The sequence below is a fragment of the Simochromis diagramma genome, unplaced genomic scaffold (genome assembly GCF_900408965.1).
Source record: "Simochromis diagramma unplaced genomic scaffold, fSimDia1.1 OVJJ01000583.1, whole genome shotgun sequence".
Taxonomy (NCBI): domain Eukaryota; kingdom Metazoa; phylum Chordata; class Actinopteri; order Cichliformes; family Cichlidae; genus Simochromis; species Simochromis diagramma.
Genome location: NW_024387285.1, coordinates 544,314 through 568,610, shown reverse-complemented (window position 1 = coordinate 568,610; position 24,297 = coordinate 544,314). Strand labels below are relative to the sequence as shown.

The following is a 24,297-nucleotide window of genomic DNA, read 5'->3' as shown; positions in this document are numbered from 1 at the left end:
CTTTAATCCACCAAAGATCTGAATTAAGGTCAGTCTTCATATTTAGGAGCTGACCCATGGTTGAAGGTGTGGTATGAGGATTAAATAGTTCTTGATAAAAGTTCATGTTGGGGTCCCCGCTGGGCAGAAACAAAACCATCATATGACAAGATGACGACAGAAACAACACGAGACTAGAAACAAAATGTTTTAATTATCGGATATTAAATATATATTTTTTGCCTCCAGACAAACAAAACCTAAACAGATCTGTAACATTTGTTGTGTGCAGTTATTTATCTGCTTGTTTACTCTTGGATCAGCTGGTTGTTGGTTCCAAACATGTTTGTTGCTATTGGGGAAGTTGCAGAGCGCCCTCTGGTGGACAAACTATGCAACATCACTCATAACAGAGTTGAAGGGTGTTTCTGTCGCTTCTTTTTAATTGTTTGTTATAAATGCAATAATGATAAAATTAACATCAGTCTACATTTGGTTTTGCTCACGACAAAAATGTCCTGATCTTAAATGCTCACACTGAAATCTTAGCTGCACACAAGGGGATTTCTTTCTGAGGTGTTTGAATAGTTTCCGTCTGAGCTGATATCTTGGTAGCTACATGATGAATTAAAAAACTGAGCTTAAAGACATGCTGATAAAAACTGGAGATTTTTGTGGGAACTGTTCAAAAAACCAAAGAACTGTTCCGGCTTTAAAAAGTCTTTCCTGTGACTTTTGCTCTGTGAGCCAAACACCAGCCGTTGGTTCAACAGAGGCTATACGCCATACTGGGGTCACATGATCTTAAGATCTGCACTTTAAATAAAGGTTTTATATAAAATACAGTTTATTTCCTGCAGCTCTGTGAGGTTACAGTGGTTTACACTGGCTTTATGACTTACATCAGAACATCAGAGCCCGCTAACACCGCCACTGGATATATTTATAATACAATATAAACGCCGCTGCTGTGTGAGTCCACTCACAGATTCTGACTGTAAAATCCTTCATCTCATACATCAGATTTTCACAGGCAACACTTTAACAACTCGGAGTGACAGAAAGAAATACAGCCGTAAAATAATATATGACAGAAAATTAGCAGTGTGTGATTTCACAGGCCCGCGGCTTGTTCTCAAAATGGGCAGCAACACCCAGAGCTGGCTTTCCTCAGTCCTCTGAAAACTTTAAAACGAGCTGTCTACTCAGCAGCAAGCCCGCCTCGCTGAGGGTTTTCAATTTCATTTTTATGGAATTTGATTTCTGTCAGGCTGTAATACGTCACCCGTATTGTCCACACCATCGGTTCTGCGACAGCTTTATAAACTGTTATTTAAGCTACACTCGGCTCCTGTATTAGGCCGTGAAAAATACAATACAGATTGGAACTGGAGTCTTGAAAGTGCACCGCGCTGATGGTTAAGCGGGACACACGGAGCACCAAACAAAACTGTCAAAGTTGCTCGCCGAGGCTGAGTTTTTCCATACGTTTACATCCAGAGGCGGCGAGCACATCCCCGGGTTCAGCACGATGCCACAGTGTGTAGCTAACTGTCCACATCATCTGACCTGTCATCAAGTCAGGTGATAGTTTGTGCCACTTTGTAAAAAGCAGGACTTTAAATTAGCTCAGTGTTGGTGTTCTCGCACAAAGAGACAAATGGTGTTCAAACATATTTTCCCCACGGATGATGAATAAACCTTCGACAGCAGCTGGATCCACCAGCCACCAATCAGGCTTTCACAAAGCTGTGGGGGGTTATGGAGCGATAAATGGGAAGCTGAAGCTGGAAGCAACACCAACGAAGAAGTAAAGTCCGGAGAAATGATCACAAACAGGTTCAAAATGTGTCGGTTAAAATAATGAAAGCAGCTCAAAACACCCAGATGACCAGCTGCCTGGGATGTCCTTCAGACACGCGACCATAATCAGGCTGGTTATTCACACCGACCACGTGGTTATGATAAGTTTTCATGAAGCAGACACGCCCAGAGGAATCTGAATACCACTGCTTTATCAGATTATTTCCAGTTTACTGTGTTTTTCTGTGAACAGTGTAGGTTTTCATTCCAAATGTTTATGATTATGTGCTATAAATAAACTGTGTGTGTCCTCGTCAGTCCAAGTGCAGCTTCACCCTAACACGCTCACCTAAAGCATCAAACTTTGGAAACAGAAACAAAAACATGTCCTTCAGTGATAAGAGTTGAATGAAGTCACACAGTCAAGCTTAACTTTAATTCCAGGCTGATCAGCTGATCGCAGTGCCAGCTGATACCCTTCTACTATCTTACTGATGAATCTAATAAAGTGTCCTATTAACCTGCAGTAACGTCTCCACGGCTGCCTTCAGTCATGCTGGTTTGCAGCCCGCTATCATTCTCACTGGTGCTCGCTCAGGTCTGTGCAGAGGTCGCGCTGCTGTTTCTTAATCTTTTCCACATGCACGCATGAAACTTTTTTTTTTTTTGCAGTAATTTAACCCGTTACTGTACTAAATTCAGTAACGCCATTACAGGTACAAATGTGCTGCTGTTTGCATTGCAAATCTTTAATGACCTGCATGAAGGATGAGCAGGAAAAATCAAAGGCGCCTTTTTTTCTGCACACTTGTGCCTGAATCAGCTGACTCCAGTTCAAGTGGAGGGAAGGAAGCTGGATGGTGTAGTGGTAAGACTACACACCTTCGGAACGGGAGTCACAAGTTTGATTCCCACCCGGTCTCCAGTAAGGGTCCTGACTAGACCCCCCACGCAAAAAAAAAAAAACCCAAAACCCCCGCAGCTATGTCTGCAGCTTGGACACAAGAATTTCACTACATGTTGTACTCTGTATAATTGTGCATGTGACAAATAAAGGGTGTTTGTTTGTTAAAGGAAAGGGGGCATGACAATGGAACAATTCACAGTCAGGGTTCTCAAAGCGTGGTCTGCAGGCCAGCAGCAGCCCTCAGTAACAGTCTGCAGGCCTGTAAGCGAATGAAGAAACTGCTGCTCAGTTTTTACTGCAAAGCGCAGTTTAACATCAAAGCAGCATTTCTTTAAAATATTACGAGTTCTGTGATCAAGACTAAAGTACAACAAGGGCCACTGCTACAAACTGGACGTGCACATGCGTCTCAATATCAGCCTGTCGGGTCAGGCGTGCAGCATCGGCTCTCCTGTGGTCCTGCTTCAGCATGTGTGCAGTTTTTGCCTTATTTGCACTCAGTCTGGAGAACACCTGGATGTACCAACCAAAGCGATTTAAACAAGGCACATGTCAGACAGCACTGATATTAATATTGAAATAAATGGCGAGTGAAGAGAAAGCCACCATTATCACCATGACATCAGTAACAACTTGTGCCAAACGTGTAAGACGGCCGTACGCTGCGGTTTGCTCACAGACCTACAGTGCCTCCTCTGAACCACCCAGATAAGTTGCTGAGTCCTTAAGGAGGGGCTTCCTTACCTCCCTGAGAGGGCCTGTCTTCTTATCTGGCACCATCTCCTGTCTGGAAGCTCTACACTACCCTTATATTATCACCATCCACCTGCATGACAGCCAAGCGTCACTGAGTGCACAGGAGAAAAGGCGGAGGCAGATGGCCTTCCACTGATAAAGACCACATTGTTTCCTCTGCTGTTACAGTGGGAAGAGCTCAGGACCTGCGCATCACTTTATTATGACGCATTAGCTTAATGATTTTAAGGGAAATGCATATTTCACCTCAGTCATGAGTGAGGCGTTAAGAAGTGCCAACAAAACATAAAAACAGAACAGGCGAAAACAAACTGGCAAAAAGCAGATGCAGAAATATAAAAAATAACAAAGTTTGACTTGAAACTTGTTGTTCGTAACTTTCATGGATAGAATTTCCGGGCGCAGCAAAGTGTGGCCGGCGGTTTCTGGCTTGGTGGCCTCGGGATCACCTCTGTGCTTTCTGCCGATCTTCTGGCTTTATCAGGAAGTGACCTCTCGCTTAAACTGGAGGGTTTGCAGCCAAGCGTGAAGCAGCTGGCAAGAAAAGTCAGAGGCCACAAAATGGTGTGTTTGGGAGGAGTTCAAGTATCTCTGGGTCGGGTTCACAAGTGGGTGGAGAGAGGAGCAGGAGTCAGCGGGGATCTGAACGCTGTACCAATCTTTACGGTGAAGAGAGCTGAGCGTGAAATCAAAGCTGTCGATTTACTGCTCAGTCTACGTTCCCGCCCTCGCCTACGATCGTGGATGCAAGCAGTGGTACCAAACAAACATTTGTGGTTGTTTGTTTCTTTTGTACTACTTGAACACTACAGTGACCCTCAATGAGACGACACTGCCAGCAGGGGCCCACAGCTCATTTAAGTGTGAACCCTTCTCCATCCAGCAGTAGTTGTAGTTCGTCACCTGAGAGGGACTCAGAGTAAAGCTGCTACTCTTCTATAAGGACACCAGATGAGGTGGTTTGGGCATCTTAGGAATCATAGTCCTACCAGTAGAAGACCACAGGAAGACCTCGGGCACACTGGTCAGATTATGTTTCTCAGCCAGCTTGGTGACACCTCAGCGCTCGAGGAGGTCCCTGCTTAGACTGCTGCCTCTCAGATCAGCAGCAGAATATGGACGCATGGCTGAAAACCAGTGTTTAAATTAAAAAATGTATATGAGCCACCAAGATTATTCTGACCGTGAGCCCACGACTACAGCAACAAGGTGAACTGTACAGATTTTTCTCCTGTTACACACTTTGTCAGGAGTTTCCTGCCTCACAGTGAAGAAAACCATTTATTTCTTAGTTCTGGAAGTTTCATAGTAGATCCATCCACAGTTAATGATGATTCGCCTTTGCCATCACCTCTGTCAGCATCAACAGATTTATAGATGTGCATAGTGTCGTTTATGCACTCACAATGAGATGTTGTATTTATAAAGGGACACCTTGAGAAAAACCCCAACGAATGAAAAGTTAAAGGCTGTTGGGCTTGCATTGACTCGGGCGTGCTCTCTGCATCGTGCAGAAACAGGACAGCGATAACTGCTTTGCATCAAATATGGAGACAAAATCTAAAGTGAGCAACTCAAGGACTCGCTTCAGTTTGGGATACTAAAATCTGAATGCAGCTCACTGAACTGGAGGTTTAGGACGGGTAAAGGAGACACAACAGTTTCCTTCTTTCTTTCTCTTTAACCAAATGTTAAAATCAGGCAATGAACTATTTCATCCCACCTTTCTACTTACAGATATTATTTATTGAGTGTTTGCTGCTCTAAAACTCATCTTCATTAAATCAGCTCCTCGTGCAAATACAAAAAAATCTGCCTCTGATATTGAATAACCACAGCACGTAGCCCTCTCAACCTGACAACTTCACTGAAAATATCATAAATCACAAAAGCGGATGGCCAAATTATGCTAAAGAGCGCTAACTGATTAGCATTAATGTGCTGGCTTTCTCCCTCGGGCGCTGAGGCATAGCGGTGTGTTCCTCTGCCGACAGACAATACCATTAACCTTTGCAATTCAGGCTCTGCTGTGCGCGGGCAGGATCGCGGAGGCAGTGACCCCAAAAGTAGACGTTGCTACTGGGGCAACTGAGAGAGAAGGAGGGGGCGGAGAGAGGGGTACAAATGTTCTTCATAAAAACACAAACGCAGGAGAGTTATAGATCTAATCTGCTCCATGCATAAGCTTAGTGTGTGTGTGTGTGTGTGTGTGTGTGTGTGTGTGTGTGTGTGTGTGTGTGTGTGTGTGTGTGTGTGTGTGTGTGTGTGTGTCCTGCTCTCTCTTTTACCATCAGCGCTGACTTTTTTCAATTGAATTGTGACCTGGGTGTAACCACGTATACGGTTATCTGAGCACAGGACACACTGATGCATCACTGACTCGGTTACATTTCCTGAACACAGACGTCGAACCTTCTCCATCAGGACACGTTCGAGTTCCTCATCAGTCTCATACATGAACACTGCCCCTCATTTAGTCCTTTAAACTGTTCTGACAGACATCGTTCATCAGGCGGCTTCTGTTAGAAACCAGCTGGGGCTGTTTTGAAATGTAATGTGATTACAATAAGCAAACATACAGCAACATCAGAGCTTTTATTTCTATTTTGTTCTGAAATCTGTTCACTTTTCTTCACTTTCCACAGCAGGTTTGCTTGTTTTGGTTTACTCGTTAAGAGCTTTGGGTTCAGCTTTGTTAGTTTCAGTGTTGGGTTCAATGTTTTTAGTCGTGGAGTAAATTTCCACTAATCAACCGAACAACTACTTTCCTCAGTTTATATACACTAACTTATTGGAAGTTACACGTCTACTTTTTAATGCACAGGTACGACACACAATCTGCACTTTTCTAATTATTCTAAATATTCTTAACTATTTAAACTACTTTCATATCCTGCTCTGTTTGCACACTACAGCTGGGTTTGCCATTTATCTGTACTTTAATTTTAATAACTGCACAGAACTGTTTTGGTAACGATTGTCCATGATGGAAATATGTAAAATTTTGTGTGTCTCCGTCCTGTGTCCTCTTCTGCTTGTATAGGTGTTTTTTTGCTGCCTTTAGAACCAAATTTCCCCTGCAGGACAATTAAAGGATTATTCTATTCTATTCTATTCTATACATAAGTTCAGAGCAGTTATCTGGATACAAACACTTTGTGAATGCAGTTAATTTGCAGCCATCCAAAGTCTAGAGCTGATTTTTATTTTTCACAGCTGGTTTCTGTTTTTAGACACCTTTAGTTCACTAAAGTATCCTTGAAGATGATTTAACACTGGATTGATTTTCATCGCTTTTCTTTTGACCGAGCAGTAAACATCCAGTATAATCAGCCCCAAATTCATTTCAGTGATTTAAACAGAGGTCTGTACTTGAGCGCAGTAAGAGCGAGGCAGCGGACCTGGAGTCAGAAACTGGACGCATCTTTATCCTCTGGGTTTGCAGGACTGTAACATACTATAAAGTGACCACTAAGGCAAGGACGTCAAACTCATTTTATATGGTGGGCCCACTCTGAGCTTCAGGGGGCGGGACCAGTGAAACTCTGCGTTCTGTCAGTGTAAAGAAGTCTAACTGCACCCTCAGAAACCCCACAGTGAGAAAGTTCAACTTTAGCTCATCTCAGATACATGACGGTATAATCAACACGACTCTTTGGGCTTAAACTGTAAGAAATTAATTCTTGTGAATTAAAAAAGAAACATTTTCATCATTTTGATGGTGACTGTAGTGGCTATATTAATTTCTTAAAGTTCTCTCTTTCTCTTATATGTAATATAACCACTACAGACGGACAAGCGCCTGTTTTATGCGTTGTCGTTAGCAACAACTACGATAAAACCATCCCGTGTCCGCTTGTTTATTTTCCACATAAACCTTTCAGAATAAAGCTCAAGATCCTGTTGAGACTTTTCAAAATAAGCTGAATCACGTGAAAGATGCAGAGTATCTACAGATGAGAAGCAAAAAAGATGCCAGGTGCTAAAAAATAAACCTTAGACTCAAACGTTAGAGCAGGCTTTTCCCCGCAGCACGCCGTGTTAGAAATACAAAGAAAACGGCGGCCGTTACAACTTATGTCTAAAAATGCATCGTTTCATGCATCTGTTAAAACACTCGACTCCAGCTACATGACGCGCAGCTGGAAACACTTCACACAAGTCGAGCTGCCCGAGATTCACAGAATTTACAGAAAATGTTAAATTTTCGTGATTTATATCGTTATCGGACGATAGATGTCTTATATCGGGATATGAGATTTTGGTCATATTGCACAGCCCTGTCATGGGGGAGGTCTTTATTAATAAGAAGTGCTGTAAAACATCCATTGGGTCAGACTGGAGTCAGCGGTGGCCTGATTCTGGGCCCCGGGCCTTATGTCTGACACCTCTGCATCAAGGTGTCTTGATGCTCAGGCTCAAACATCCAGGTAAGTAAATCCCAAAAGGTTGATTCTGTTCATCTGTTTCATCATCATCCAAGTGACTTCTTCAGTCTGAGCTGACTTGATCAGTGGTTGTTGATCAATATTCATGATGATTTGCATATTAATGATCAATGAATTGACCTCCCAGCCCATTGTTCCTTCAGTGGGCTGGTTTCAGTCATTATGCAAATGTCCTGTTTATAAGGTTGAAACCTGCAGTCAGCTGAGACTGAAGAAGTCGCCTGGATGACGATGATGATGTAAACGTGAAGATGAACAGAATCGACCTTTTGGCCTCTGCATTGGGGAAAAACTACCTGAGTTTTGAGCACTGAAGATGCCTCTCGGATGACGGGTGAAACATCCTAATGATCAAAATATTCCAGCTGTTTTCAGTTCAAGCACTTAAAACTGCCATGACCTGGAGGACTGAGAAGCTGCAGACCTACTGACAGAGTGAAGACACCCCAGAGGATTAAATGCAAAGCAACTTCAGATTTAGGCTTTTCTGTTTATGTAGTCCAAAGTAACTGGCAAATAAAAGCAGTGTAGCCTGCACACTGACTTAGTGAAGCAGACCTGTGAGATCTCTTTATAGCCACAAACCCAACAAGAGGCTGGAATTTAGACATTAAAATATCAGTTTAACATAATCAAAACTGTGAGTTACAAGGATTTTTGGGCTGTGACTGTCTACATAATAACAAATCAGTGCCAATCTAACCAACACTCATTTAAAATGAGGATCATTTAACACCAGTTTCACACTGGTTTAACACCAGTGATTGTCTGAGAGAAACGCGACACTCTCGTGATAAGTTGGCGTGAAAGCGAAGCCTTTCCCGACTGAAGCGCCGTAAAGCCGCTTACCTCCCGTTTCTGTGGCATGAATTTCTTCCATGCTGCTTTACAGGCTTTGCTGCTACGCAAACAATAAACTATGTGCAGACCTGTTCCTAAACATGAAGAACATTCCAACACAAAAGCGGTTCTTTTATATTTGAAGCCACAACAGTTAATCCCCTGTAGCGGGTCAGGTTTGATGTAACTGGGTTAAAGTAATACGATTATGAATTGTAGCTTGACGCACACGGACAGATTTGTCCTGCCGAGCTCACCCAGCTGTTTAAAATTCCTGTCAAATCAACGTATCCAACGAGCAGGACCAACGCTCACGCCTTCATTAGCTCCTGATCACACTGACTGTCGCTGCTGTGGCTCACCTGGTACTGCGGGTAGTTGTAAAGGTTTCCATAGTAGGTGGGGTAGCGCGAAGGCTGGTAGAAATTGTAATAGGGGGTTTCCAGCAGGAGGTCAGACGGTCCCTCGGTATGAGCCCTGGCAGCGGCTGATGGGCTGGGGGACGATGCTGAGCGGGTCCCTGGACACAAAAACAAACAAATCACGATGAGACCGCGAGGATGAAGAGTAAAGTGTGTGGCTGGTTGTTTCAGCACTGTCAGGTAATTTAACATATGATGTTCAGGATGTTTTCAAACGCTCGTGTTTGTGTTTTGTTACAATTTTAACAAGGAAACAAGTCTCGTTACGCCCGTCTCACATTTTACTGATGCTAAAATGTAACAATTAACTTCTCTCAGCATTTAAGTTACACTTGTTCAGATCATTAAAGGAGACAGAAAGAGTTCATTTTGAAACATGCTGCCCAACAGCTCCATCTTCAGGTGACAGCTGTACTTGGTGTCAAACATACAATTGTCATTTTTCAGGATGAAGATGACCATTAAGTCATCATTACTCACTCTCGGTTGTACGTTTCTTATCAGCAAGGACACATTCTTCCCAGGCAGACCCTGATCTTTGCACAGGGAAGACACTGTGCACCACTGGAGCCAAACATGATCACATTTACTGTCCCAACTCCTGCTCCACACAGTGCTCCACTCCTTTTTATACCTCAATCTTCATCTCTACCCCCCCGTTCCCTCAAAATAAAAGGAACACACATACAAACAGACAAAGTGCAAGATAAGAGCAGCCTTGATCCAAAATCACATTTAAGCGCTATCAGCGAAACACTCTTCTGTGTCAGCTTCCACACAACCTGGAAGAAAAACTCAAGGACATCTTTTCAAGTTTCCAGTGTCCTTTGTTATCACAGAGTCTCTTGTTCTCGTCTAGAAACGTGTTCAGTCCACAGGATGTTGTTCAGCCTTGGATTAGCAATAACACCAATTAACATTTTAAAAAAGCAACAACATTAATTCACTGAGGGGTAACTGGTTTATCTAGACAGGCACACAACAGAGAAGGAGGGAGTGCAGGCAGGTGGATGCTTCTCAGACCAGCACATGAACAAAGTGACTTGCAGCTGAAGTGCAGGCAGTAACGCTGACCTGTGTCCAGACCTCACAGGTGAAAAGGTGTCTTTGAGAGAATTAACTGGAATTATTTCAGACACTTGACACGTTAATAGCATTGTTTTTGTTTTTGTTTTTGTTTAATAACTAAAAACACTGGAGATCTCCAATAATAAGATTCATAACACAAAATCTGACGAGGTCCATGTAACACGAGGTTACCTGTGACAGCAGAGGTGGGGTGGCTGGTAGGTGTCGGGGACCGTCCCTCCACAGAGAACAGGCAGTCTGCTCCAACTTCATTCTTGACCATCATCTCAGAACCGGACAGAGACACTGGACTACACATCCCAAGCTCTTCTTCTTGGGCCTGCTGCCTCCTCAGGGCAACCTGGAAGGGAGGAGAGGTTTGATAAGGAACCGCGAGCATGAAACAAACATTGCCCTTATCTGCTGACTTCCCAGAACAGATTTAAACAGAGGCTCGTCTGAAAATTGTAATTACACCTGATTAGACAATAATAAGATTGTTTGTGTGCAGATAAACTGTTGATATCGCCATAAAACAAGAGCATTTTGAAAACACGCTCCTGGCTGCTGAGCGAGATGAAACCAGCAGCTCTTTGTTGTTTATAATTCTTCAAAAACTGTTTAACGACCGACTGGAAAAATTTAAACATAAACGACTCACCGAGAGTCAGTACGGATTCAGATCAAGCAGATCAACATCATCGGCACTATTAGATTCAATAGAATACATCACAAATTCCATAGACAAAAAGCAATATGTGGCTGGGTTATTCAGAGACTTGACAAAAGCATTTGACTCTATAGATCAGGATATATTAATAAGAAAACTGGAACGTTATGGTGTCAGAGGGGTCGCTTTAGATTGAGTCTGGAGTCATTTAAGTGAGAGGAAGCAGTTTGTGAAAATAAATGGTGGTTGCTCCTCATGTATGCACATTGCTTGTGGTGTACCCCCCAAAATTCAACATCATTAACGACATCTGTAAAGTGTCCAAAGCATTAAAAATGGTTCTCTTTCCTGCGATACAAACATTTTTTGCTCTGGTGATGATCTGCAGAATTTATTGGAGGATGTGAAATAAGTAAAGTCAAGTTCTGGCTCGATAAAAACAAATTATCATTAAATTTAAATAAATCTAAACTTATGTTATTTGGAAATAGTCGTTTAAATACAAATGCTGAGATTCAAATAAAAGGTGTTGATATTGAAAGAGTCAGTGAAAATACATTTCTGTGGGTAATAACAGATGAAAAACTTAACTGAGAGCTCACGTAAGATATATTCATGCCAAAGTATCACGAAGTATTGCAACACTAAACCAGGCAAAGCAGGTATTCGACAGAACATCACTTCATATTCTCTACTGTTCACTGGTTTCACCATACTTAAGCTATTGTGCAGAGGTCTGGGGCAACAACTATAAAACATTACAGTCACTTTTTACTCTTCAAAAAAAGCAGTTGGAATCATCCACAGTGCAGGTTACAGGGACATACAAACTCACTGTTTTTGCAGTAGGAAATATTGAAAATTGACGATCTAGTAAAATTCCAAACAGCACAAATTTTATTCAAAGCATAAAATAAAGAACTGCCAGGAAATATTCAGAGTATGTTTGTTTTGAAAGAAGGAAGTTATAATTTAAGGGGTTTTTGTAACTTCAAAACAGGGCAGGTCCGTACTACAAGAAAAAGCTTTTGTGTTTCTGTGCATGGAGTGAAACTGTGGAACAGTCTGAATATGGAATTACAGCAACGTCCAAACACAAAACAGTTCAAAAAGAGTTATAAAAATATGATCTTGAAATTATGTGAATGTCTCTATTAAAAGATGTACAGGATATAGTATATTAGAAATCTATTCACCATTTTTATTACAAATTATATCAGTAAGGAAGCTGACTAAATATTGAATGATAATTTATGGCAAAGGGGTGGGATCAAATAAGTGTGTACTTCTTCCCTTTCAACGTGTAAATGAATCAGAATGGTAGCAATATTGAAATGTACTGATTTTTGTATAGTATTTTATTCTCTCTCTTATTTTCTTTTCTAAATGTACGTGTATATTGTTTACATGTTTGAAATAAATTAACAATCAATCAATCAATGATTGGTGTAATCAATCAGGCCATCGGCTCAGCTTTCTGTAAACTGACAGCTCTGTGCATCGATGTATCTCAGGGTCAAGAGTAAAACATGATGTTTTACCCAGTTAAAAAGACATTTTAATTCTTTATCTGCTCATTTTGTTAGTATCAGTTCACCGTAAGAGTCACTTTCAAGCAGAAATTCCAAATAACTTATTTAAACAGTTTTCACACACCTGACCACGCTAGACCAACTTATTCATCTCTTCTTTAGAAAATGAGGAAATTATCCAGCACTACTGACTTTAAAAGCCACTGATTTCTAAATTTTGCTGCGTTTCCTGCTAAAAAAAAGTTTTCAATAGGATTAAATACAGTCTATTTAAAAAAGACAATAAACTTCAGTTATTAAAGTGTTCTTTACAGGATAGATCATTAAAAATGAGAGCAGAGACTATGTTCTTTAATATAAATCTCATGTTAACTGTACTATTATTCTTTGCTTGTTCTGTAATATAAAACTCAATAAACATAATGTTTAAAAAAAAGTGAGAGCAGAATCAACAACATGGATTTAAAGAAGCTCAAAGAAAAAACAGTAGATATCAATGTGGGGAAATACTGGAAGAACCAACAAAAATATTCTTTACAAGAAAAAAAACATGTGGTTATTTTTAGTAACTTAATACATTTAAAATGTTATTTTACAAACTCTTAAATTGTCACTTTAAATTACAAAGTTACAAATGAATTCCTTTTGCTTTTTGTAAGTATCTTATAAATGTGAGCAGCTGCTGGAACATTTTAACCCTGAACTTTAGCTCTGTCAGGCAGCTAACTGTTAGCTCTGTACGAACTTGGCTAGCTGCTTTCTGGGTGGTTATTACTAATGAACAGACTCACCCGCAGCAAACAGGGTTTAAAAGTCCACAGACATAAATAGAAAGTCCCAAACAGCCTGTGTGGCTGTGTGTGGTCACAAAACCTTTGGCTTGGTGTTAAAAAGCAGTTTTGTTCTCAGCTGCAGCTAGCCGCGCTAACGGGCGCCTAAACTGAGTTACCTGGGCCGCCATGACTCTCTGTCTCTCCGCGATCAGTTTGCATTTGGGACACTGGCAGTCCCTCCAGTTGCAAAAGCGCTTGTGTCCCTTCAGTGGAGACACGTATCCGTGATTTCTACAGCGGGAGCACTTGGGCATCCTGGGGGATTTCTTGGCTTTGGGGGACATTGGTCCGCTGCAATCCGGTACCTGCTTACTCTGTTTGTCCTGGCTCATGGGTCCTGGCAATAAGGAGTGCTGATAACTGTTGGACCTGCCCAGAGAAGACGTGTGCACACGGACAGGTCTGCTGCTGAGCCCAAGCAGAGGCTGGCTGATAAGATATGCACTGGTGCCAGGCTGGAGGCTGTAAGGTCCCTGTCCCTCCACACCCTGCTTTTTGGTTTTTTTCCGGAAGGCCTGGGATCCAGTGGGAGGAAACAATGCGGGGGAGAGAGCTGCAAGTACAGAAGCATCATTCTGCAGGCCTCCCGTTTTACTCTCTCCAGTCACGAGTTAAAAATATTGACTCAAAAACACAATTTAAAACCCAATACAATTCTTCTTATGAGGTGCAGGGACCAGAAAAGTGTCCTCAGAGGCCACCTGATGGCTTTGCAGAGTGAAAAGAGGCACTCTTTGGACTTTAACTCAGTCTGTGCCAGCTTTGCAGTCTGAAGGACCAACGCGTGGGCCAAGTAGGTAACAGAATATAACCATGACTCTGTGTTATAATCTGAAGATTTAACTTAACTACGGTTCATGCCAATTATCCCCCAAATTAAATACAGGAAATTGTTCTGCCTGTCAAATTAAAATAACTATTACTATTAGTGTAATATTCTTTATAGTATCTTCCCACTGAAACATATTTATTGCAGTGTTTTTCCCACCTTGGCTGCCGGTGAATTAATTAATTGCTGAAACTGAGCTGACCTCCGCACCGTCAGTCAGCCCGGTGGATTTATAGACAGGGAGTGAGGTGAAGCTCAGAGGCAGCCAATTAAAATCCTTACAGCCAAACGGAGGGGGATAAAACAAAGTTGCCAATTAAAAAGCAGCCCCGAATCACTGAGTCAAAATAAATAGCTGCTTCACTTCACTGGCTCAGGTCCTAAAGTAACTGAAAGCAGGGCTGCAACACTGCGTTTAATTGCCTCTAAAGGTTATAATGACAGATTATAATGCAGTGATAAAGTCTGCAGTTTAATGCAGGTAACATCTCCATTAGTCTGAATCCAGTCCAAGCAGGCCTGTAAAACACAGCAGACCAACATGGAAAACGTATGTGCCTATCATCCACCGCTCTATAATAAATATGAATAAATGCTGCCTCTCAGCAGCTCAGAGAGAGACACTTATTTTGAAATGATCATCAGTGTAAAATGAACAGTAGAGCCAATAAAAGCCAACTATGTAATCCAGCCCCCACAATGATTTATGCTTTAAACTGAGTATACGATGCAACAAGAAGTAGGTATGAAGTTGGCTTTGAATACCTGTAGTTAGGTCTCAGACCTTCTTTTTGCAATGGTCTGTGTCCTAATAGAGGTTTGTTTGCATTGATGAAGCAGTGAAATGAAATGATGGCCACGCAAATAACCTTGTCTTTACATATTTAATTTACCTGGGTGGACACAAAGAGATGTCAAAACCAATTTGTGCCACTGAAAGTGAAAGCATATAAAGAGTTTCTTTTATTTTCGACACTTTAGTCTCTGAAATGTTTCTGAAGCTTTCCGTGTGTAGCTGCTGCTTCACTGTTATTATGTATTATATTGATATTTTCCCCCGTTGATACCTTTTAGCTACAACCACGAACTCAGTCTTCAGTTTCTTTTGTACTCTCTATGCGCCAGTGTCTTTTTAATTATTTTCTTTTCATTCTTATTTTCTATGCATTTAGTTCTATTTGTGATTGCACATTAACTGAAATTTAAGGGAAAATGATGGCATATTAAACAGAATGGAAAGATATATTAGCTCTGCCACATTTAAAAGGCATGAAAGTCTTTTATCCCAGCACGGTATGTATTAAATTGTTATCAAGAAAGTTTAAATCTCAGTCAATTCACAATCACGAATCAGCTTAAAGAAGAAGTCGTCACCGTTTCCGAGAAGTCACTGAAGGCAGCATTGCCTAGCAACGGTGCCGTTTAGTTTCTCGCGCCGGGCTATCCGCGGAAACTTTAGCTAACTTTCTGTGAGACACAATGCCCAGAAAGACGGAGAGAAAAAGCAGCGACAAACGAGATGGAAACAAGAAGACATCGAAAAAGGAAAACTCCGAGTTTCCTGCAGAGAAAAGCGGGTCTGCGGACAAAGAGAAGGACCTCTACCTGACACAGATAGCGTATTTAACCGACGAGCTGGAGCGGTGAGCCGTTTAAGTTTACCGTAATGTTTAGAGTGATTGTGTGTGCAGTAAAAAGCACTTTGTAATGATATCTTAAATATGTTTTATTTGCTAACTCGATCTAATGTTGCATTAGCATAATGGAGGCTGAATTTACAAAGCTTCATTGAAATGAACTGATTTTACAAGCTACAGTGAGACCTTCATTCTTTGGTGCGCTCAGATAACAATGATCCCGGGGTTCCTTCATGAGGGGGTTTGAAAAGTGTGTTAATGCAGGTTCACATGAACAAAATTCAACAAAACATTTACTACATGCTTCTTTCACATGCCATGTACTAGGATTTACTTATGAAAGTGACTTTTCATTTTTTTTCTATCCAACATATTCACAAGTTTCTTCTCTTTTTAAGTGTCATCAGCAGAGCATCGTCTCCTCCTCTCCCACACTAGCTCTCCGTGGTCTTCCTGTTTTCTTCCTTGCAGCTCCTTCTTTAACATCTGTCCAGTTTATATACCAACCCTCTGCACACATCCAAACCATAAATCAGTATTTATACTGCATGAGAAAAATGCTAAAGGGAGACACTTGGAAGATTGTTTACCAAACCAGCGTCATTAGTCAGAGAGTTTATTTGGAACAAGAAGCATCCCCACATTCGCTTGTCTTTGTTGTATCTTCCCTTTGATACAGGGGGGTTGAAATGCCCCCAATTTTTACTGGTACTATCTGGCTATTCAACTAAGGACAATAATGTTTTATTTTTCATCCTAAAATACCCCATCTTGGGAGGGAAGGGAAGCAAATTCTCTTAAAATGCCATTAAACATGTACTTACACTCTGCACAGCCAAAACAATTAAAGAAAGAAACAAATGATCCCATAGTCCGAAATATGATTGAAGTTTGGTTTACAATAAAAGAAATGATGAATATTAAGAATAACCTCTCTCAGGTTAGTCCTATTTGGGGGAATGCTTTATTTGTACCAGGAAATTTGGACGCAGGGTTCCAGGGTTGGGCAGAAAAAGGTGTTAGAAAAGTGGGTGATCTTTTTTGTGATGGAATAATGGTCTCATTTGAGGATTTAGTTTCAAAAGTTATTTACAGATTAGAAGCTTCATTTCTTCCATGCAAAATCAGTCTCTCAGCCTTCCCCAGTTAAGTAAGTTAGAGGAGTTAATGGTGGAAAAAGGTGGTAATAAAGGTTTAATTTCAACATTCTATAACTGGATTCTCTCTGCCTCTCCAGAAACATCAGTTTCTAAGTTAGAAGCTTGGAGAAAGGACCTAAATATTAATATTTCTGAGGAGACATGGAAGCCAATTTGCTTAAAATCACAAAAACAATCGATTAATAGTAACCTAAAGTTATTACAATATAATTGGATCATGCAAACATATGTAACACTGGTGAAATTGAACAAATATAATAACAGAATTCCAGATACATGTTTTAAATGTGGAGAAGCCCGTGGAACATTTTTCCATTTTGGATGAGGGGAAAATTGTTTAGTCTGTGCTAGCTGTTTCTATTGTCTATTTTTTTTCTCTTTCTTTTTTGTTTCCTTCAATATGTATAAATGTCACAAATGTACACATATTCTATGTGTTTTTTATTTGATGTAAGTTTGGAAGAGAGCAGGGTGGGAGGTGGGGGGGGGGGTTCCTATTACTGCAGCATATTACTGGGAAAACAAACCTTTGTATGCCGTTGCAAAAAGCAATAAAAATTTATTTAAAAAAGAAAAGAAAGTAAATTGCAGTGTGAGACTCATGTTTCTCACACTGCTTTGTGGTGACTTTGAAACTAACCAAGGTTCAAAAAAATATTAAAGTATTTCAGGCAAGTTGATTGTCTTGTGTCAGTAATTTTAGGTGCTTACTGTCAGAATTTTCTCAAAAGAAAGAAAATTAAGTGTTGAAAGTGTCTGTTTGTTTTTCAAGTATTGGAAACTTGCTTTTTCTAAAAAAAAAAAAAAGTTCATTTGGATTTGGTACATGTCACACTGGGAATATTTTTTAGAGTTTTCCATCTTATCTGTCAAAAACATTCACCTGATGTGGCCTGTTTTAAAGATATTTTGTATTTGAGAAGCTGGAAATAAAATATCACTCTCACACCTGCAAAACTGTGGTTTCTACAGGCCTCGAGACCTTCACATATTTATTTGTTTCAGGCATCCATCGGTCTGAGTGAGCTTGAGGTCACTCAGACAGTGCATGCTCTGCTCGAGCTGTAGAGCTGCTTCAAATCCAGAAAAGGCCAGATGCAGTTTATAAATCGTTGAAGCTGTCATCCTTAACCCCTCAGATATCAGCTGAAATGTGATGACCTTGTGAGACAGAGGAAAGACTTGCTGACTCAGCGCAGCACACTGGAGCAGGAGAACAGAGACACGATCGCGTACCTGAAGCGTTCCCTGTTGGAGAAGGAGGACGAGGTGGGCGAGCTGTCGCTGCGGCTGCAGAACCAGCTGCAGGCTTCAGATCAGGAAAGAGACGCCCTGCAGCTGCGGCACAGCCGGGAGAGGCAGGAGCTACAGAACCGCATCGATGAGCTTATCAAAGAAAACACAGCACTCGGTAAAAGTTCAGCTCTTAGCATGTAGCCCATCAGAGTTTACCACAGGGTATCCACGTAAACATCAAAGTGATGGTAGGGATTCGATTTTTAAAGTAATAATAAGGATTTTTTTTTTAAATAAAAGATGAAATTTCTGGATCTTCCTCCCTTTTCAGTTCAGTTCATTTTTATTTCAAACATATTCTTTCACAGTCATTACAAAATATCACTGCATTCTTTTGTTTGAATGTTTTACGTGTAACTAATCTTAATGGAATCTGGTCAAACGACTGGTATGAGTTCAGTTTATACAGAGACATATTTTCCTCAATAATCAATTATTTGAATAAATAAACCTTTGATTTTATACATTTCAGATGTAAATACTCCAAAATACTCCAAAGTATTTGTTCATATTTATGAGGGCGGTGTGTGTCTGTGTAGCATTAATAAAGCTCTGTGGGGGAATCTTAATGATTACATTATTTGGAATCTCGTGATATTTTAAATGTGTTAAATATGTCTTTGCATTTCAGGAGAATATACATTTTCCATTTAACTTTCTGAAGCCTGTTCTTAAACATTAGTTTAATGTTGTATCATACCATGACGTGTCTGCCACAAGAATTCAAATGTGGGAACTCAAAAGTTTTCCTTCCAATTAAAGCCTTTTTGTTTTGTCTCAAATATAGAAATTAATAATACTAAAATTTAAAAAAAAAAAAGGTTTTACTTTTGGAAAGGCTGAAAAGAACTGACAGTGATTTGCTGGAAGAGGCCTCGATCAGCCTCCCCCTGCCAAAGACGTTAAAAGGAGCTCAGCTTTATAGTATTCCTTGAAAATCCAGCCCAGATTTCTTTTGGATGCAAGTGTTTCCAGCAGGAACCATTAAACTTTCAGGAGGTTTATTTTAGCAAAGACTGGCTTCAGGGAATGATTTAAACTCTCCTCTTCTCTCCTCCAGCGGAGAGGTTTGCAAGCCTGGAGGCGTTTCAGGGGCAAAAGGAGGAGATGATGTCCAGCTTAGAGTCTCTGGAGAAGCAGCTGGCGAGTCAGAAGGAAGAGCACAAGGATGACATTCACAGCCTGGAGATGAAAGCGCTGCTGGAAAAGAGGAGGTGGGATCCACTTTAGTACATAAAAATCACAGCACAGACTCGTTCCATTACCCGGGTCGAGTCCACTCGTAGAAAGTAGTTTAAGTTCAGACTATAAACAAATCCGTGTCAGCGCAGCAACTCGCAGCTTGTCTTCAGGACGACATGTTAATCCTGCCTCTGTAGCACTAATGTTTTTTCCTTTATGTCATCCTCGTCCCAGCAAGGGTCGTGTTCCTTTGGAAAACAGTGAAAAGCTGAAGCTCTGAACCTGCAGGCATAAATTTAAGGGCATAAAATAAGTTTTCTCTCACCCCAACCAATCGCAGCAGATGGCCCCGCCCCCCTCAGAGCCTGGTTCTGCCGGAGGTTTCTTCCTGTTAAAAGGGAGTTTTTCCTTCCCACTGTCACCAAAGTGCTTGTTCATAGGGGGTCATATGACTGTTGGGTTTTCTCTGTATCTACTGTACAATATGAAGCGCCTTGAGGCGACTTTTGTTGTGATTTGGCGCTATATAAATAAAATTGAATTGAATAAATATCTGGCTATATATGAAAACACTCACCTTATCTACTGCACAGCAAATACACAAATATCGCCAGTGTCTCCTCACAAGGCTGCATACCTGAATTATCCACCTAAAGTACCCTCTGACTTTACCTCCTTTGTCTTGTGTCCTGCCAAAGATTGGAGAGGGAGATGGAGTCTCACGCTGCAGCCATGGCAGCAGAGGTGCAGCTCCTGGTGGACCAGAAAGTCCCGGAGACGACCAGGCTGGCGCTGCAGGAGAACGCGGAGGTGAAAGCTCGCGTGGGGCAGCTGTCGGAGCAGGTGCAGATCCTGATGGAGGAGAATGCCGCCCTGCGGGGCTGCAAGAGTCAGCTCAGCATGGATGTGGAAAACCTGGAAGAAATGCTCAGAGAGACGTCACGCACCAGCTGCGTCCGTAAGAAGGTAAGAGAAGGAATTCTAAATGTCTTTAAGTTTAACTTAATATTTTAAATGCAGTGTAACCACAGTCATGCTTCACTGTCCACTCAGATTACAGCGGCTTCAAATAATCCACGTTTTATTTAGTTAAATCAAGGTTACTGAAAAGTGGACCAGCACTAGACAGTGTGCTCCCAGTGCCAGGCCCTTTCATCGTGTTTAACGCCAACGTCTTCTTAACGTGAAAAACAAGGGATTCACTCTAAATCCATACCCAACTCTCTCCATCAGGTGGTGGAGCAGCTCACAGAGAAGTGCCAGCAGCTGCAGGCGGAGCAGAAGGACTGCAGGCAGCGGCTCGAGCAGCTTCAGACCGAACACGCAGGAGCCCTGGGCAAGATGGAGGCGCTGAGGTCAAAGTTCACTCTGCCGTCCGTACAGATGAGTCTCACTCAGGTTCACGTTCACGTTAATGAAAGCTAAGCAGCAGGTGCAGTTATTACACATACGGGCTCGTAGTCTCATTTGTGGTACGTTTATATGCAAACAATAACTCCACAGTGAGATTCATCAATAATAAGTAATCAAATAAATCAATAACAACAGAGACACAAAAGAGACAGACAGGAAACATAAAAGCACTGAATCCTGTTACTGGTAGCAGCTGATGGCTGGATCATGATGATGAGGCCTTCCTGAACGAGACAAGAAAACACCCACAGTAGTTTATAGTTTATTCCTCTTTTACTATGATTGCTGGAAAATTCATGTATTAATATTTAAAAATAGAAAAATATTTGGTGCACTCATTTTTGTTTTACTTCAATACAAAGACATAAAACTAGTATTTACATTAGTGCAGCAGAAATACAGAAATTTGTATTCAGAGTGAAAATGAACCCAGGCCGTGCAGAGGTTTGAAGGGGCGGGGCTCAAAGTTAAAAAGGGAAGCGTTCAGCCTGGAACAACAACCCACATTCATCAAGAAACTAGCCTATGTTTTACCTGATGGGTACAATGTTGCTGCTGACAGTGCTGCAGGGCGGGGCTGGAGGGCGGGGCTGTGTGGATCTGAGACCGTAGACTGTAAAAAGTCCATTGGAGAGAATGTAGCTGATTAAACAGGTGAGATAATAATAAAATGCAAAGATTGGTGACAGTGCTTGGAATCATAAGGCAAAACACACACACACACGCACTCTCACTCTGTGTAAATATACTAAATATAAGCCCTCCATAAAGGGAGGGAAAGCCCTGTAAAAATAAATATGTTCCATAAAACGGGGACAGACCCACAGACCCAGGACAGCCTCACCCAGTGAGTTAGCAGCTACTACTTGTGCAGTTAATAAAGGGACAGGTGATGGTTGTCACGCTGTTACTCACACAGCACGCTCGTTTGTTTCAATTCGTCAGTTGCCACAACACAACTGACCAACGTGTACACAACAAGCTAATACTCCTGCGTGCTGTAGAGCTCGTTCCTGACTCGTGACCAGTGCGCTCTGCTGTCAAGGGTGATCATTGGTTAATGGTCATCATGTGACTGATGCAAGCCAGATCCTTCTATTTAGCAACACTGTGATTAATAGTTAAATGTTACTGTGAGGAGCACAGGCAGGACTCCACACACACACTAAAAAAATGCCTCTAGAAAAGAGCACTTGTGGCTCCCATCAAGCAGGTACTCAAACAGGTGCCTGATATGAACATTAAATGCTCATTACTCACTGCTCTGCTCTGCTACTTTTCTTATCAGCAAGGTCGCATTCTTCTCAGGCAGACGCAGATCTCTGCACAATGAAGCCTTGTTCATCACTGGCAGACAAAGAACGCGACGTTTGCCGCGGTCCCAGCTGCGTCATCAGTGACTCGGAGTGCTCGCCTCCTTCTTTTCCACCTCAGTTGCTCCTCTGTGTTTCCAAGCCAGAGCTCAAAAATCCCTCTTCACACATGCAGAGAAGAGACGCTGCAAGATAAGAGCAGCCTTGACCTGACGTGTTACCACGGCCACAACAAAACAGTGTCTGTGAAATATCGTACATTTAACTCCATAAATTATTATTTGTACATAGAAACACAACAGGAAACGTGTTCATATTCAAAATAAATAATTCTTTACATGCAAAAACTAGAGAAGTGTATTTTAGTTTAAAGGCTCAGATTCAGGCAAAAACAGAAAGTTGGTGCATCAGTTTGGAGTACTCACTGATATCGTTCAGTATTTATTATTATTAGTTAAAACATGTCAGGGTGAGCCTGTTTATTATCATTTCTGCCATATATGCACTGTTCAGGACAAACCTGTTTGAAAGAGGCAACCAATCAGAAGAAAGGTGGCTTAAATGCAGAGGATGAAGAAGAGTAAGGATTGTTTTGAAGTTGAAAAATAAATTATATGGAGTAGAAAGTGATCTTTTCCTTAAAGGGGAGAAATTGTTTCACTTTGAGGAAAAGCTAAAGAGTCTCCTGTGATCTCACCCTGGGTCAGCACACCTGAATCACATGATTAGGTCATTACCAGGCCTCTGGAGAACTTCAGGACATGTTGAGGAGGTCATTTAGCCATTTAGATCAGCTGTGTTGGATCAAGGACACATCTAAAACACATTCCTACTCCTGCTCTGAACTATGATGGCAGGTAGCTCAGGGTGGCATAACATTTGCTCAGGGGGCATCTGGATTTGAACCAGAGACCTCTTGATCTGCAGTCAAACGCTCTACCACTGAGCTATACCCCCTCTGCTTGTGCTTGCAGGCAGAATCAGGCCTCTCTGTCTGAACAGTGCAGTAAAAACAGAGCTCAGGTCAGTCAGCTGGAGGCGGAGCTTCAACAGGAGAGGAGGAGGAGGAGCAGGATGAAGAACATCATTCAGGAAGCTGCTGTTGCTCTCAGACAAGCACTGATGGTAAGATGACAGCGCTGACTCTGGAACGTGTGCAGATGACAGGTGTCGTACTTTCTGACCGACTGCTCGATTTTAGAAAAGTGAGACCGACATCATTTCAAAGTAAAAGTCTGAAACCTTCAGCTAACACAGAACACACGAGGTATTCGCCTCATTAACGTTTATGTTTTAGAATACAGAAATGAAAAAAGGAGATTTGTGACAAGGTGGAATTTATCTGTAAAAGACAAAGTTGTTGCAAGAAAACTGAATTCATTTTATTTCTCTGTCGATGACGATGGTTCAATGCTCCAGTGAAGAAGGTGAGGTCTTTATCTCAGCCAATCAGACTGTTTCAGTCTTGCTTTCACCTGCAGCAGGACTCAGAGGTGGACCAGTGGAAGCAGCTGATGCAGAGGATGCTGGTGCTTTTAAGCAGAGACGGATTTGCCAGCTCCGCTGCTGACAGCGGCAAAGTGAACGAGCTGCAGACGGCTGACTCTGCAGCAGCCCGGTAATAAAATCAGTGCTCACTAAGATGGTCTGCAAATACCCGACAGGTCGACGACTGACAGAAATCCTGCATCTTTATCGTCTGTGTAGAACAAGAAGTCTGGATCCAGATTGGAGTTTCCAGTTCCAGCTGGCCCGCTACAGGCCGGGAGATCTGGGTTTTGTGCCTTGCCCCGCGCTGAAACACAAAAACGTGCTCCCCAGGATGGAAGCTGGCTCCAGCAGGTTTGTGAGGACCTCAGAGCTCAGCTTCAGGGTCTGCAGGGGGATGTCTGATCACAGCTACAGCTGCAGTTATTATATGATATAGCTGTTTACAACTAACATTTAAACTCTCCATTCCTTCATCAGTTTAGATATCAGGCAGACAACATCCTCCTATTTAAGTAGTTCAGTTCATAGACTGTATGTGAAAGAGGACAGAGCCTCAGTGTTGGTGTTGTAGCCTTCGCTGTGTTAAAGCAATGAGAGGTTGTTGTGCTGCATCTTCTCCCCACAGCAAACTGCATCCATAAACTGTAGAACAAAACAGAAACACGTAATCTGAGCATCACACTGATAAATATTAAGAAAAGAGGTTGTCCACATGGCA

The 24,297-nt window shown here is 41.7% G+C and overlaps 2 protein-coding genes and 1 non-coding gene across 5 annotated transcripts in view; 1 reads left to right on the top strand and 2 right to left on the bottom strand.

The window, feature by feature from the left end:
- LOC120716160 (doublesex- and mab-3-related transcription factor 1-like) overlaps positions 1–13,794 on the bottom strand; it is a 33,680-nt gene extending 19,886 nt beyond the window's left edge. The window contains exons 1-3 of one of the 2 annotated variants that reach the window (XM_040003570.1): positions 13,375–13,794; positions 10,416–10,584; positions 9,096–9,253 (exon numbers count right to left, since the gene is read on the bottom strand). In XM_040003570.1, the coding sequence (XP_039859504.1) occupies positions 9,096–9,253; positions 10,416–10,584; positions 13,375–13,590 (543 nt within the window). In that variant the 5' untranslated portion in view covers positions 13,591–13,794. The remainder of the gene's footprint in view (positions 1–9,095; positions 9,254–10,415; positions 10,585–13,374) is intronic. The other variant, XM_040003569.1, reaches the window with a different exon arrangement.
- A 1,608-nt stretch (positions 13,795–15,402) lies between these two features.
- Positions 15,403–24,291, top strand: LOC120716158 (cilia- and flagella-associated protein 157-like). 2 transcript variants are annotated; one of them, XM_040003566.1, is made up of 8 exons: positions 15,403–15,730; positions 18,024–18,295; positions 19,241–19,394; positions 20,061–20,328; positions 20,596–20,717; positions 23,063–23,213; positions 23,573–23,706; positions 23,796–24,291. In XM_040003566.1, the coding sequence occupies exons 1-8, from the start codon at positions 15,567–15,569 to the stop codon at positions 24,013–24,015; spliced, it is 1,485 nt and encodes a 494-aa protein (XP_039859500.1). In that variant the 5' UTR covers positions 15,403–15,566; the 3' UTR covers positions 24,016–24,291. The 2 variants fall into 2 exon arrangements, with proteins under 2 accessions (XP_039859500.1, XP_039859499.1); XM_040003565.1 differs by having other exon boundaries at positions 15,411–15,730; positions 23,570–23,706.
- trnac-gca lies at positions 22,974–23,045 on the bottom strand. The gene has a single exon. It is a non-coding gene; the product is annotated as a tRNA-Cys (tRNA).
- Positions 24,292–24,297: the final 6 nt, after the last annotated feature.